The 16,597-nt window shown below is 36.1% G+C and overlaps 1 protein-coding gene across 1 annotated transcript; it reads right to left on the reverse strand.

Moving 5' to 3' along the window:
• Window positions 1-11,695: 11,695 nt before the first annotated feature.
• On the reverse strand, window positions 11,696-12,118 carry LOC124446241 (uncharacterized protein F54H12.2-like). The gene has a single exon (XM_046997077.1). It carries the CDS (start codon window positions 12,116-12,118, stop codon window positions 11,696-11,698), a length of 423 nt encoding a protein of 140 aa, XP_046853033.1.
• Window positions 12,119-16,597: the final 4,479 nt, after the last annotated feature.

Below are 16,597 nucleotides of genomic sequence, written 5' to 3' on the forward strand. Positions count from 1 at the left end.
GACGGTCAACACACTTGTAACAAAGACGAGATCATATTACAACATTTGGACAATCAAATAGTCGGACATAATATTATTTATGTACATCAGAGGCAATAGAATTGTGGGAAATTGCGCTTGAGACATTTGTAATAATGATTTTAGTCACCGATAACGTTTATATTTAAAAGGCAGAAGGTAATCAAGGTATAACATTAAAGTTTAACCATTTCCCTCCTGGAAAAAAACATAACATCTCATTATACAGCAAATCATGCATACATGTCATAAAAACAATTGTTGGAAAATTCGACTCAGTTGGAATCGGATATAGATAGTCTTCAGTGGGCTGGCTAATTCCTTCCAACGACATGTTAATACATGTGTATAACTTAACCTTCTTTGTTTTTATAAACAAAACCTTCAGCGCAACAACATTCCCGTTTTAAACCTAATGATCATCATCTGACTGAAAATATTTACTGCATGTTATATCTTCACAACCCTTCAGTCCTCACAACCTTTGGGTTGTGAGGACTGATACGGACGCGCATTAAAAGTGCCGCAAATGTCCAAGCAATAATAAAGCTTCTGTCAGTCAAGTCAACCCCACCTACTCTTTGTGCAGCCTGTGTTTGGCTAACGGGGCACGGGCGAGGAGAGAGTTTCCGGCGCCCTTAAATTAACTGGAACCCACTGCCTTGCGGTATGGGTTTGACTGCCCAAAAGCTAAGGGTGAGGTAACCCTGACAGAAACCTCCGTAGGACAAACCCCCCGCAGTCACGACAGGCCAGGCCCACCGACGTGTGCAAAGGGCGCTCACGGATTAACTGTGTCAACGGCCTCTCCCTGCAACTGCGTAGTTTCACAGTCGTCGCGATCATTTGTGCCACTGAAGATGGAACCGCGTGGCCAAGCCAATAGAACATGGCCTGCACAACCATGCTGTTCTCACTGTGCATGCAGTCTGCTATCAAAAGTCCATCAATACGGATGATAGTTGCAGACAGCCATCGTCGATTCGACGGGCAGCATCTCTCTTATATCTTAAGCCTTTAAAAACAATCGTTTTGTGTAACTGGAATCACATTTACAAATGCCTCATGCCATCATTTATTGACTCTATGCTACATAAAACAATACTATGTCCGACCATTTCATTGTGCAAAATTAGTAAGTTGATCTCATATTTTTAGCACAAGGGTTTACTGTCGGAAAGGTAGACTAATAGCACAAAAAACGCTACACAGCTTGCAATGACGCCCAGAAACTCCAACGAAGTATCTGCAAATCAAAATTAGCTAAAAATGTCTCATCATTACCTGATAATCGATTCTATTCTATTCGTAACATACTAAAAGTATCATGATCATATGCATATTGTTTACAAAGAATCGCAATAAATGGAAATAACACGTTTCTTAGCGTTTGCTTACGTAATCATTTCGTTTCTATTAAAAATTCCATCATATTTTTTCCTTGAAAATTTCATTGAGGACGCACCATCAGGGGTGAAAATAAAAAGCCAAAGCGAGATGACTTAGTGCTTATTAAGTTTGAATCAGATAGAGTTATGTATCACCTGTATGCATTAACTACCGAATAACACAAAAGAAAGTACAATTTAAATTGAATTCGGCACATATTAAACGCAGCGTATGAAACAGATCTTAAAATTATGTAAATCATAACAGATTCTTTTACTGCTGTGCTCTATCTAAGTTGTTGTTATTGTCTTCGATCATCATTCATCAGCCAGCTGTTGAGAAGGGAAGAAGACAGGTTAATGTATTAAATATGAAGAGAACTTATCTTGTTTTTGCTCTTGGTTTGCTTTGTAATGTTGGTTACTCAGCCGCAACTCACGATGAAGTAAAAAGTGATGATGGGATTTTGAACGGTAAATAAAACTTTCCCAAATTTGTTTAAATAAAAAACTGTGAAACTTGTCCATTGAATATCTAGTTTCTTTGCGTTTGCTAACTCATGTTCATTATTGAAAAACCAAGCTTGTTATGTTTAGAATCTTATGAAAAAACCTGGCCTATGGAAAACAACGAGAAGGAATTGCATGAAAATGATGGCGATGATAATGATGAAGATGAACCGTGAGTAAACTTTCATTTCGTGAATTTTTGAGTTTAAAATTGAGGTTTTTTCGAAACTAAATATTATAACTGCTAACGTCAAGCTTTTATGAACCTAATGATAGTTTCGCGAGAGCGAATAAACTTCATTCATTTGATAGAAAATATGAACTTCTAGAGAACATTACACAGAAAACGGTTGGGAAAAGGTTGTTTTCTGCAATATGGAATAATCAGTTTCATAAAATTTGCGCTCAGTTTTAGATCCATCAACGCGAGCAAAGTTCTTTGATTTGTCGTGTACATGAGACATTGCCCATAGCATGATATTTACCACAATGCTTGTTGCTGGCTTGTTGCCAAAACGACCACCAACTCTAGTTTGTCAAAGCCTATATAAGAGTCTTAGACTATGGGTTAGACTGTATAACACCATAATGACAGCATCACTGGAAGTGTGACAGTGCAAGGTTTAGTGACATTTGATTATTTCGGAAACAAATTGAAAAGCCTGCTAAACAAACAATCTGTAACGCATCATGAGCATTATCATTAGAAAGCCATGGATATAATTTCACACTTTTTGATGTTACTTGTAAGTCTCCCCTTCGTCGAAGAATTATAACAAGTATTTCATTCGATTTGACTGTCATTGTGATGTCTTCTAATGACATTTGAACGTAAAGGCTTCGCACAATAAAAGTGAGAGATATATTGCTCTTAGTTTGACTTGTGTCATGTGTTAATATTCGTTGTCATTTTGACATTATGCAAATACACACAGTTTATTTTTATAAAATCTGAGAAACTAAGAGTTTAAAGAAATTAATACGTTTTCTGCATTTCATTTAACTAACCAATCGAGTAATCTGCCCAGAATGAACCAAGCAAAAAACGCAAGTAAGTGCTAAACAAAGGCACAGTGCATTGTACAAGTTTCTCATATCGTTTGCTCAAAATAATATTAGTGATTGCATTTACAAAGCTTACCTGTGCTGATATCAATTAAGCATCTAAAAATTGAAAATGAGCAAAAATGGATGAAGAGGGATGGTTTAAAAGGATAGGATCGATATGCTACAAATAAGATATCTGAAAACCCACACACAGTGTACTTGATCTTCTTTGCACTTTCTTAATGGTACAATGCAAACATTTTTGTGTTCATTAACGAAAATAAGAGTGCAAGAAACGAATTTTCCAAAGAAATGTGTAATAAGTTTATGAAAAAATGTTATTGTAGGACCAAAAGTTTCGGCAAATTTTCTTTTGATTGCAAGCTATGAATTGCTGTTAATTAAATTTTTTTCAGGATATTTGATTGTTAAAATAACGCCAGTCAGGAATTATTTCATTAATGTTATTAACTGCTTGACCTTTGTCGAGTATAATTGCATAAGATACATTTGTCCTTACTTTCAACATAAGCATGAGCACAAAAACAAGATTACAAAAACTCTCCACTTTTCTTATCTTATGCTTGTGTTTATTGCTAATAAAGGCAAAATTCTAATGCTTGTATATAAGATCCTCACTTGTGACCAAAGAGAATGTATAATCTAAGTTCCAATGTTTCATTCAAAATGAAATGAAATTTTTCACTTTTACATTGAAAATTATTTAATGCCACCATTCAGAAACCATTACCAGCCAGTGCACAATGTATAGGGCCCAAAAGCATGAATAACATACAAAAGGAATGAACTTTCATTAAGTTCCAAAGAAATCAGAGAAGATATAGCATCTTTTCCTCTTAATGCAACGCAAAGAACTTTGATATGAATTGTAAACCAAAGTGTTTAGTAGATGCAAAAAGGAGGTCACACTACGTGCATCATATGAAAGATCAATGATCAAAGGTCTGATGGTTTCCGTTTCGACTTTTGGTTGCATGCTCAGACGATCCGATAATTTTTTTGATCTTTGTATTCGTTTAAATATTTAAAGTCATGTGAGCAGGCATTTTTGCCATCCAGTACATTTATCGATATATTTTTCGCATTTTTGTTCTTGTTTCCAAGTCTTTTTCAAATTTATGTAAATTGACTAATCGGCCTTCTTTGATCATGTCGGATAAAAATTGAGCAAGTTCTATTTCCATCCGATTTTTTAGTTTGACGGATTAATTTCTCTCAGTACATTTTAAGAATGCCTGTCCGACAAGCATATCGGTCGTGTATTAAATATGCATGATTATGGTTGTGGTAATTCAATCCTCTTCTCCCAAAGGTTTGCTTTTTGTCACAGCGCAAAATATATGTTGTCAACTTCGGTGCCAAAGACCTTTCCTTTTTTGGAAATAGTAGCAACTGGGAATTAAAAAGAGTGGAATAGCATAAGGCCCAGTCACCATGGAAACATTTTTGTTATTTTTTAAAAATACAATATTGAAAAACAAACATGGCATTAGAATATCGTTTTCCGTTGCACATTCTAATATACTGTAATTGAGCCGTCTTTCACAACAACAATTGGTTGTTCAGCGTTTTTATCTTTCCCTACGTTGGCATATCAAAATAACAATTAATTACAAAAAAATTTCTGCAAAAACGTTGGTATTATGGAGGAGCGATAGTAGTGCTGGCAATCTTATCTAGAGTTTGATATTTTTCTTCGTCATTTTTTCACTAGTTCAAAACAGTATCAAGTGTCTACCTGTCCTAGAACACGAGGCAATTTCCAGCAGGATATTACAACACGTGACCAACGGCAATCCCATAAAGATTTGGCTCGGTAACAAAATCCTTATGTTGTGTTGCTGAAAGGAATAAAGTAATCCCCCTCTCCGTGAAAAGAAACATTGACAGTGCCATAAAGAGCGACAGACCCTGTTTTCCATAAGGTGCGATACAGTGCAAGAAACCCCCACCTTAAAAAAATATTGATAAGTGTGATAAAGATGGAGGACTCTCTCTCCCTACCCCCCACATTATCATTGATATATCCAATCTATATGAAAAATTTGCCTGACAAGTTTGATGCTATTGATCTAGCTTATGCAGTTCGTATTCTACGTATACTGGTTTTTAAAGGATTTAATCACAATTGGAATATCTGTATAATGTTTTGTGTAGCTCATAATTGCACATGAACAGCGAAACTGCAAATGCTTTCGCATGTTCACCGAATATACGAAATTTAACAATATCCTCGAGCACTTAAACCCCCGCTGACTCAGCAGTCTTTGTTTCCCTTGAGAGTTAACGAGGTTTTATAAAATTAATGTTAAGCGAAGGAGCTTTAATTGCACATACATTTCCTATGATCTAAGTAGATGCTTTTGCACTGCTTTATGCACCAACATATTGTACGTCGTTACAACGTAACCAAACATCAACGAAACTTATTCTATTTCCGTAAGTTTAATCACAAAGTAAATTTTACAACGAATAAAAGTCAATGCTGGCTTATCGCTGCATCACAAACGAAGAAAAGCGATCTTTGACTCTTAATTTAGATTATACTAAGCTAAATTATTCCAATATAGATGGTCGATAAACTGCAATGAGAAAATGTTGGGCGGATATAATTGAGCTGCTATAGACACAGAAATAGTGAAGTTTGTTTGGAGATTGTAAAAAATGACGAAAAAATGTTACAAAACAATTCCGAACTAAACTATTTAGTTATTAACTACATGAGAATTTTTAACCTACAAAATGAAGCATTCCGTTGGATATGTAGACAGGTCTTATTTTAGAGCAGCATTTCCACAAATACAGCATTTCTCTATCCAATATTCCATAGATCAGAGGATTTAACTCGTTTGAGCCAAGAATACGGACAGCAAAAGCAATGTATAGATTAGTGGAAGAATTTGATGAAGGAGGATTATCTATGCTACGCGCATTTACAACCAAAAAACAAACATGACCCACTGCAAAACAAAGGACTGTGCAAACGCAAACTAGAAATGTTTTACTATTCCTAGTATATCTTTGAGGACTAGAGCTTCCTGAGGATTGTAGATTAGGTAGTGTCGGATTTGAGAATGTTCTTAGTGCTTTTCTTTGCTTGATCAATGCTTGAGCGACTTGGAGTAAGTGACAGTCATGAATATTATTGGGATAATGTAAAAGCAAACGAAAAATGTACACCATTCGTAAATGTAATAACGACCTTTAGGATCCACGATGCACTCTTGAATTGTCATTCCAACTGTCGTAACGAAACCAATGATGTACGCTAAACCACAAACGATTTTTATCTTTCATCGACTGAAGGAAATTTTCAATTGATGAACTGTCGCGCGATAACGTAGAACTGAAATGATCAACATCATAGAAACTCCGCTTATTTGAAACAAAGTATCTATGCCACTAGCATATGAGCAGTTTAGCAAATTTGGGACACTGTCAAACTGAATGAGAAATATACATAGCAATGCCAGCATCTCACATATTGCAAGATGGAAGACAACAACGTAGTAGCTCTTCATGAACAGAAACTTTCGTTTTAAAATTGAAGTGATCACAAGAGTATTTCCAATGATGCCAAATAGACATATCACGACAACAAAAATCGCAGCATCTCTCATTCTTATTTTAAGGATAGAGCAAAGTAAAGTATATAAGCGCTTAGTTGTGGTCAATGTTTTTCACAATCTGATATTAGTTCGAGGGTGCTCTTTTTTCGTAGTACTTTTAAAATAAATATGCATAGAGTCCGTCTCAAGAGGGCGGGGGTGGTTAATTTTGGAATTCTGTGTTGAAATAGTGGTTGCCTTAAAGGGAGCTGCTATTTTTGAGATGTTAAGGAATATCGTCTCATCAGAAAGTCATATCTGAAAGTATTCACGTGCATTAATTGACGGTTTGTTGAAAAACTTCTGTAGGTTTTTCGTTTGCTTGTTCAAAAGCTCTCTGCCAGTGAGGAATGTATTTTCCAAATTAACATTCTATTTAAAAAATACAGAAACAAAATCTGACTACATTAAATATTTAAAATGGCAGTACTTAGGACGTACGATAACATCATGCATTTCCTTGCAAAACTCAATTTCTCATCACTAACTATATTGCTCGTCGTTCAATTTGGGTGCTACTGAAGTACAATTATATTTTAGGGTAACTTAATGATAAATTGAATAAAATTTACTTTTCTACTTCTTGAATAGATTTTGCATTATCTCGTTCAGAAATTTTTAAGTTCGGCCAGTGAACAGAATATTTAGAATATAACTGGCTGGAACGAAAACTGTAGACAATTACACGGTCATTGGGGCCGACCAACGATGAAATGAAGTTGATTAAGTGCAGTTTTTAGTACAGATAGGCGGGCCATAGCTGTACTTATCTACAAATGCTTCAATTTAAACAAGTGCAAACTGTTATCGACTATATTGGTATTCGGCAAAACCGCTTAAAGCTTCCAGGAGACACTTTCGAAGTAATTTTTTTTTATTATTCTAAAAGAACTCAAATGTACATGAAAGTCAATTTGAAAAAATTAATCTTGAAAATATGTGTTATTGTCAAGCCATACGAACGTGCAGTTTACACACATTGTCGGGCCTGATTTTGAAATTTGACAGGCAAGCAGTCACAAGGGTCCAATTCAGGGGGGGACGTTTCCCATGGCTCAACTGCTGCTATCTTCGCAACCACTAGAACCTACTACATATGTTGCTACGCGACTTCCATGAGTCAAAAATCAAGCCGGAAAATTATTGTTGTCGTCAATCAATCGTCATCTCACGTCATGGCTTACGCCCATCAGGCTCACACACAAAGAGTGGGGCTTCAAAATCTGTTTATAAATATTCAAAGCAGCATTTTCATTCCTTTGATTGCCTGAGTTAAAATATATTTGGCTCGGCAACCATTGCCTAGATAGTTCTTCATACAAGCTTTCCCATCTAGTAATTAGTAATGTCATGTCCCTCTGACTGCAGAGTAAAAAAAATTTTTCACACCGCAGATGAAAAAATGTTTTACTAATTTGGGTGTATGTTTGAGGACTTTCACTAGTGGAGGATTATAGATATGCATAATTTGACAGTTCGCTTAGCGCTTTTCCTCGTTTGACCAATGTCCGAAAGATTACGAAGTAGGTAACAGTCATGATTATTATAGGAAAAATGTAAACGCAGACATAAAAAGCAAACAATTCGTATAAGACATAACGACGTTGAGGATCTACAATTAACTCTTGAATAGTCATTCCAATTGTCCTAACCAAACCAATTATGTACGCTGAACCACAAACGATTTTTATCTTTCGTCGACTGAAGGAAGATTTCAATGGATGAACTATCGCACGATAACTTAGGACTGAAATGAATAACATCAATGAAACTCCACTTACTTTAAATAAGGTATGTATGCCAGTTATATATGAGCAGTTTAAAGAAATTGGGATGCTTTTCGTCTGAATGAAAAATATACTTAGCAGTGCCAGTGCGTCACATATTGCGAGATGCAAGACAAGAATGTAGTAGTTCTTCTTTATAAATATAGAATCTTTCGTTTTAATATCAAAGCGATCACAAGAGTATTTCCAACAATGCCAAATACACATATGCAAATACGCAAAAATACAAAAGCAGCCATAACGATTAAATTGATGTATTCTTATCAGTCTATGTTTCAATTGAAAAACTGTTTTTTCAGTTAATGGGTCAAGTTGCAATGTTTGACTAAAGTACGGTCTCCTTGTTGTTTTTGTCGCTATTAGCTATGCTTGTATGCTGTATATATATTTGTACTGTCTTTCTGCGGGTAATGTGTATTTAAATGTACCAATCAGCAACCACGAAAACTGTTATTTCATAATAATACCCATTAAAGTGCCTATATCACGAATTTTAGCCCCCCTTTTTTATGAGCTTAATTGAAAGACCTTGTTTCAGCGATTTTAAATCTGCAATTATAATTGAAATTGGATTGGTGAAAGTGATTTTACGGACGTTCAAAGTCACGATTTTCAGCATTTTTTTTGCGAACTTTTTGATCGGTATGCTAATGACTTGTGACGTAGAAAGTTGAACACATATATCAACATGGCGTATTCTACTAGTAATCTTAATAAGAAATGCGGAGGAAAACGCTGTGCTGCTGGCAGACCTAATCAAATTAGTCGCGCCAATGATTCAAAAACCGAAGGAATGTCGATGCACCTGTTTCCTAAAAAAGAAACAGAGCCGCAAAGACATAGAAAATGGGTAAATTTTGTGCGTAAACATTGACCGGGTTTTGGGGGTTCCTCTAACTCGTGTCTGTGTTCTGCGCATTTTGAAGATTCATGTTTTGACCTTAATTTGAACGTGCAAGTCAAGCTCAAAAGAAGGTTGAAGAAAGATGCTATCCCAACCATTGACGTGGCTGGGATTCCTGAACCATTACAGGACGAAATAACCGATCGAAAGCGAAGACAAGTAAGTTTACGCTTGTTTATGTTAATTTTTCATTGTCATATGTAAATTCGATATAAGTTTTGTAGATTATTCGACATAATCTCCATATGCCATCGCTGAAGGAAACATGTTCTATTGAAGTACCATCTACTAGTGATGGAGCTGAGCATGTTGAAGTATGCACTGGGGAAGCAAACGATTCGCCATTTGAAAAGAACTACATGCATTTGGCGAAGATATTTGTGAATCCCAGTCTCCATGTAAATCGTGCCATCGTCTTAAGAAAAAACTTACATCTTTACAAAAGACTTTAAGCTGGTATAAAAAGAGAAAAGCATCTTTGAAGAAAAAGGCCCAGAAGTTGAAAAATGAATATCGAAGCGAAATCAGGGAAAATCGTAATAAATCCGTGGTGACCAGAGTAGATAAGATGCAGCTTTGTCACACTTTTGTCACAGAGCTCTTACCCATGCCAGTTAGTTTCCAGTCCCCTGAAGTTGATCGGTGCGCGCGCATGTCAACCGGAAATAGGGTTTAATAAACATGGCATGGCATTGGATGGCGTGAAAATCGGAAATACGACAAAGCTGGAAGTTGCATGCTATTGACAAAGTAACATTAGATCCGTTTCCTTTTCTCAATCGAAGGTAAAAACGGTAGAAAACGAGGTAATTGCATTTTATAGCTTATACTTTATCGAAAGGTTTACATTTTATCTCTTGAAACAAATGGAATTGAATGTAGACATTGATCTGGCATTAAGAATGAACAAATTGCTTTTGGAGTCAGAAAAGAATGAAATAACTGTACGTCAAAGTTTGTTAGAAAATAAACTTTTAGACTGCTATGCAGGAGAAATTGCTGCAATGATAAACGCTGAAGTAAATAAGAACTGCAATGGATGCATGATTGACCACCTCTCTCAGCGTGAGCATGGCTGTCTCATGATGGAGCATGACGAGCGTATGTTGTTGCATTTTGATGATGCCTCGAAAAATGTGCCCGATGAGATTGTGATCAAAGATTTTATGAAAAGCATTGAAGATGTCGACCCACCCGTTAACGGACTTGAGATACTAAAATATACTTGTAACGACTGGCTTAAAATATTTCTTTCAGATAAAATGAACAAACTTAAAAAACGAGTCATTCAACATTTGTAAATCTTTATTCATGTTGTTACATTAAATCTTTGTTGCATTAAATCTGAACGTCAATCATGATGCCCTCTGTACACAGTTTTCTGAATGAATGAAATAAGAACCACCATATAAAATTGCTGCTTCCGTATGACAGTTTATATATAAACGCACCCATGAATTACAAACTTACATTACAAATTGACGGACAGCGGCATCAACACTTGCGTCCGATACACTACATGAATGAAGACTAAAAATCAATGACATGAAACGCAACCTGAGATTAAAATATCTTTAAAGGCATACAAACCCGCAAATTCTACACTTGAATTTTCCCCGTGACTGCACTAACGGGGACAAATGGACAGTATGTCCACATTTAGCCTTGATGAAAAAATCATCACAGCGATCACATTTTTCTGAAAACGAGGAGATAGATTCTGTTGAAGATAAAAACATTCTCTAATTTGAAATAAACAGAAAGAGCTCGCACTTACTAATTTCAGGGTATTCTGTCTGCTGCATCGATGCCATTCTGCAAAATTTTCTGATTTGCGTGTCTTGATTTTTTGCAGAGTTTTTATCGTCTTAACACATACAAAACACTTTTAGTATTTCAAGTGGTTGAAGTACACTGCGCATGCGCTTGAGATGTGACCTTCGCTGCCATCTTGCACGTGTAAATTTCAAGTGGTTGAAGTACACAGCGCATGCGTTTGAGATGTGACCTTCGCTGCCATCTCGCACGTGTAAGTTAAAAATTACCATTGAATAGTATGACCTTGAATAATGAAGCGTGGGTAAGATCGGTGCAGAATCCTGCTGAGGGGAATGATGCAGTAAATGATAAGGACCAACGAAAGATGCCTGACAATGTGAATAAAGGAGCGGCATGAACAAAAGTCAATATTAAAGGGAAATGAAAAGAGCCTTTAACATACCGACATGATACAGTAAATGACCCTAGGAAAGATGCCTGACAATGTGAATAAAGTATCGGTTTGAACATGAGTCAATATTGAAGGGAAATTAAAAAGAAGAATCATGTTGTGAAGATAAGCTGCGGTGTGGGAGGGTATCATACAGAGGGAAGTGATGCAGTTAATTAATGATGAGACCCTCAGGAAAGATATCAAACAATGTACCAATGTGATTGTTTGGCTGACGGACCATAATTTAAAAGTGTGCCGAGATATGCACGATATGGATATGTTCCTGTTGCTTGTGTAACTAACTTTCCTTTTAGAAACACGTCAACTTGCTTGAACAAACTGTGCAAGAAATTGTTTACAGGTCCAACTTTAGTGTCATCATCGATATCCCCACCATCGGCTTTTGTTACTTTCGCTCTAGCTACCAATATTGTCTTAGACATGTCAACATAATCTTCAGTGCCGGGCGCTAAAAATGTAATTGGTCCATTTTCAGATACGCTGGACACAGGTTGATGATCAATCCAATGCCCCTTTTCTAAACTGACTTGTGTTGGTGGGACAGAAAATAAATCAAGTTCGGTTTTTGTACATTCTGCAGATTTTGGATGAACGAAATCCATATTTAGCCGAAAATGTCCTCCGCTTCTTTAGCTGCTTTACGTCTCTTGCCTGAACTGTGAATGGCAATGGAGGTCGTCGCCTTTCTCTTTTTAGCTGGTTTTCTTGACCGTTTCTTTGAAGACTTTCCTCTTCCTGTTTGAGCAAACTGCTGCATTCTGTTTACAGCCATTTTCCCCGCATCTTTAGCAGCCTGATTTACTCTCGATTTTGCAGACTCTTTCACACTTTTCCCGGAGATAACATCGCCTAAAACGTTTGCTCCTGTGTTAAGAGCAATTTTACCCAGAGCTTTTGCACCGCTTTTTGCCAGAGGTATTACAGCTCTAGCTAAACTGCGAAATAAGCCACCAAGACCATAACCCACTTGCCCATATCCTCTTTGCCAAGGTGCTCCTTTAAACACAGGCGATGAACCGTATCCTCGTTGTTGGTTGAGATAATATTGAACATAACGATTTGTTTGAAAAAGGCTTTGTGTTGATTTTGTGCTGTGTAACGAGATGCATTTTGGAGAAACTTATTAACGTGGCTGCTTAGGCCAATTTGAATTCAAATCAAATTGGAATTGAATCAAACAAAAAGAACTAATATACAGCCATCACAGCATAGGCGTACTGGAACTATCATTTCTAAAGCGGCTGTGAATAATTTTAGCAATGTAGGATCGGCCTTATTTCCCCCACCTAACGTTTAAAATTTGCCCAATTTTTAATATTCAAACTGTCTTTAGGATGGCAGCTGCCACACTGCCCTCCTTCGCTTACGACTATGCATTAGAGTTTACACAATAAGCGTGCTCTCAAGTTTAAAATGCATTCGAAAACATTTGTAGATTTGCCAGTTATAGAATGTGTTCACCAAGGATTTAGAACCCAGTCCCGTGAATCATAGATGTGTAACTATTGAGGCGAAGCAAGTTCTTTAACAGAATCTTCTTTCAATATTGAAGCGATCACAAAAGTATTTCCAGCAATGCCAAAATGCACAACAAATGTATTTAACTGCTACAATTACAGTTTATATATATGTTGGTATATGAATGATGTAAATTGTAAGTCTTATTCCTTACAAGTATTTTCTTAAAAATTGTCCCGCAAGCAACACATGTCTACATTGCTTTTCAAAATTGTCAGTCTTGACCGTTGGTTTATAACTATAAAGTAAATTGTTTGATTCTGGGAGTATCGTTACATGTTTGTAGATGTAGATCGTCCAGGTTGGTATAGTCCTGAAAAGCACTGTTTTTGTTATTGTTGACTGACGTTTCGACAACCTTAGCGGTAGTCATCTTCAGAGTCAAATGAGGAGTAAACGTCAGGTTAGCCGTATTTGTTATCTGGTTCTTACGTTTACTCCTCATTTGACTCTGAAGGTGACTACCGCTAAGGTTGTCGAAACGTCAGTCAACAACAACAAAAACAGTCCTTCTCAGGTTTATAACTATTTCATTTAAATGCATGAAAACACATTACTTCTATAAGAATAGTTGAGTGACGACCCTGAAAACCATTTACAACACTACATCGGCATGAAAACAGCACTTTATAGTGTATTCACTATATCGGCAACCATTTACCAATAACTGTTCTTTTTTATTCTTATTCTGGACACCAAATCCTTACGATTATTTCCTCTTAATTTTTTTGCTTGCATCAAACATTCCATTTATGTCAGGACTAAAGATTCCCATGCATTTCTAAAGCACACGCGATGATTGCGTCTATTGAAAATTTATGTTTATCAAAAAATTAAAGCAAATTGCATGTTTTTTCGCTACGTATTTCATTCTAAATACGTAGGATTGTTATTAAACGTCCAATTGCTACATAGATTTCTGTCATATATTGAATAATGTCTTTACCCATGGGGCTGATTACATGAGCCGGGTAGCCTTGATTCAGTCAAGCGCTAAATGATTTTTGCAAATGGAAACGATTCAATACTCATCATCAGATAAATCTTCTCTGGCAATTTCACAATATTCTTGTTTGATAACTACACAAATCATTTAAAATTACAACAAGCAATTTGACCTAATTTGAGAATTACAACAGAAAATAACTTGTGGCGCTTAATAAACAGTTTTAACTTTTACTCTTGAAGTTTTCACTCCTTTCAATATTTCGAAATCATTTCACGCCTCACTATAGCTCGGTTAGCCGGAATCATGTAAACAGCCCTATGATGCATTTGAAAGAAAACAGATTATTTTTAAAAATGTTATCAATGTACATGATCATCTCCAACACGTTTTAAAAATTTATTGGTTGAGTATATCAAAGTTTCACGATGGTAACATGAACTTATTATATATGTTTAATGATGAATTTTATTAGACCAATTCTTAACTTTCTAAAAGCAAAAATGCTTAAAATCAGAATTGAACTGTTTTTACAATTTTCAACATTATGCACGGAGTACACTATTGCATGAATACGGCTAGATTTTGGTATCTCAAATTACTTGAATTCGTTAAACTTTATCCATTTTCTGCAGTATTATACTTTTTTTTATTTTCTTCTAACCTTTCGAGGTTGCAAAGTTGAGGTTCGAACCCCGTCTGAGTAAGGTGTTGTTAGGCTGTAGGATGACGTAAGAAACGGGAAAATAGTGCAGGTTAATAGTACGAAAGTAGAATTTCTCTTGCTGTGTTATTCGAAAATGGAACGTGACACTTGTATAATTTCAGAATTAACTCACTCTCCGATGAGGAAGAAGGAGGAGAGCGAAGAAAAATTATAGTAATCCATGCAAAAAACCACTATTAAAACTCAAATTGTTCAAAATTTTTTATGACTCACTACGATCATAGAGAGTTAATTTATTAAATTTTGAAAAGCCTTCTTACCTCCAGGCACTCGTTCCTCAGTTCGACTTTCTGTCGTCCACATCCGCCTAGTACTTCTTTTTTTAGTTTGAAGGAAAACAAACGAGTCGGTCTTGAACCCAAGAACGTGCAATCCTAATTGTACAGTTAAATATTCAACATGTTTTAACTCGAAAATTGAGAAATAAAAAGACAAGATTTAAGCCCGAATGGTGAGATCACAGCACGGCTAACTGTAACACTCCGCCACGCAGGCGAGTGACATGAAAACCCGACGACAACATGACAACTGTATGCGACAGAACAGCATTTATTGTCTTCCAAATCATACCACAGGCTCTTAATAAATAGTACCTTTCACTTTTCCTTTGTCACCCTCGTTGCAAATATGGAGAAAGAGCTTTGCTTTGCGTCGCTATCAAAAGTTAACTTTGTTAGACACTTTATGTTTTACCAACAGCAAAGACAAAGATGAATAAAGTATACATAATGTCAGGCATTGCCATGTGGTGATAACACATCTCGGGTTCTAATCTTGTCCTTTTATTTCTCATTTTTCGAGTAAAAATATGTAGAATACTGAATTTTATGTTGTATGTATTGCACCGCCTCGGGTTCAAGAGTGACTCGTTTTCTTTCTCCTCAAACTAATAAAAAAATAGGTAAATACAACAAAAAACAGATAGCTTTCGATGTTGAGCACTTGGCTTGACTGACCATCACTGACCTCCTGTGCACAAGATACTTGGTTCGTCCCTCTGCTGATACACTTAGGTGTACGAGGCGGATGTGGACGACAGAAAGTCGAATTGAGGAATGAGGGCCTGGAGGTAAGAAGGGGAATATTAGGGCATTCTGTTTGCTCCTAAGTTTCCTGACTTTTCAAAATTTAAGAAAAATAGTTCCCTGTTCACAGTGAGTCATAAAAAATTTGGTCAAAAGACTTAATTTTTTTAAGAGTGGTGTTTTGCATGGATTCTCATCTTTTTTTCTTCGCTCTCCTCCTTCTTCTTCCTCATCGGAGAGCGAGTTTTTTCTGAAATTATACTAAGTATCGCATTTCATTCTCGAAAAGTACATTAATAGAATTGTCGTTTTTCTACTGTTAACCAGCACTACTTTCCCATTTCTCAGGTCATCCTATGTATAGCCTAACAACATCTTATTCCAGCCAGGGTTTCAACCTCCACTTTGCAGCCTCGAAAGGTAGTTTCTTCTGACGAGACCAGAGAGTTAGTTGGGAATGGTTGTTTAATTTAATGTACCATTCTTACTTTGCAGTAATTAATGCAAAAAAATGACCATCAAAGGTGTCGAACCAAGAGTATTTCAGAATTTTGAGGTAAAGGGTAATACAAAAAAGCAAAAAAATAATCGTAAAATTAAGACATATAAAGATTGCAAGCATAGTATAAATAGTATACATTAATATTCGATTGGTCATATATACATCAGCATTACACATAAATTCACTAGCCCATGATAAGTTTTATCGAAAGACATAAAGACAAGTTTGTCTGTACAAATCTTTCATTATCAGCACGCTTTCATACAATCATACAATGAAAATTTCTTTCAGCTGCCTCTTTTATGTCATTTTAATTAGTCCAATTCCACTTCTTGTTGTTAAATATAAGGATAACTTATTTCT

This window comes from Xenia sp. Carnegie-2017, unplaced genomic scaffold, assembly GCF_021976095.1.
Source record: "Xenia sp. Carnegie-2017 unplaced genomic scaffold, XeniaSp_v1 HiC_scaffold_12, whole genome shotgun sequence".
NCBI classification, from domain to species: Eukaryota; Metazoa; Cnidaria; class Anthozoa; order Malacalcyonacea; family Xeniidae; genus Xenia; species Xenia sp. Carnegie-2017.

Coding starts and splice junctions, on each gene's coding strand:
- LOC124446241 (XM_046997077.1), bottom strand. CDS start 12,118: ATGGATTTCGTTCATCCAAAATCTGCAGAATGTACAAAAACCGAACTT.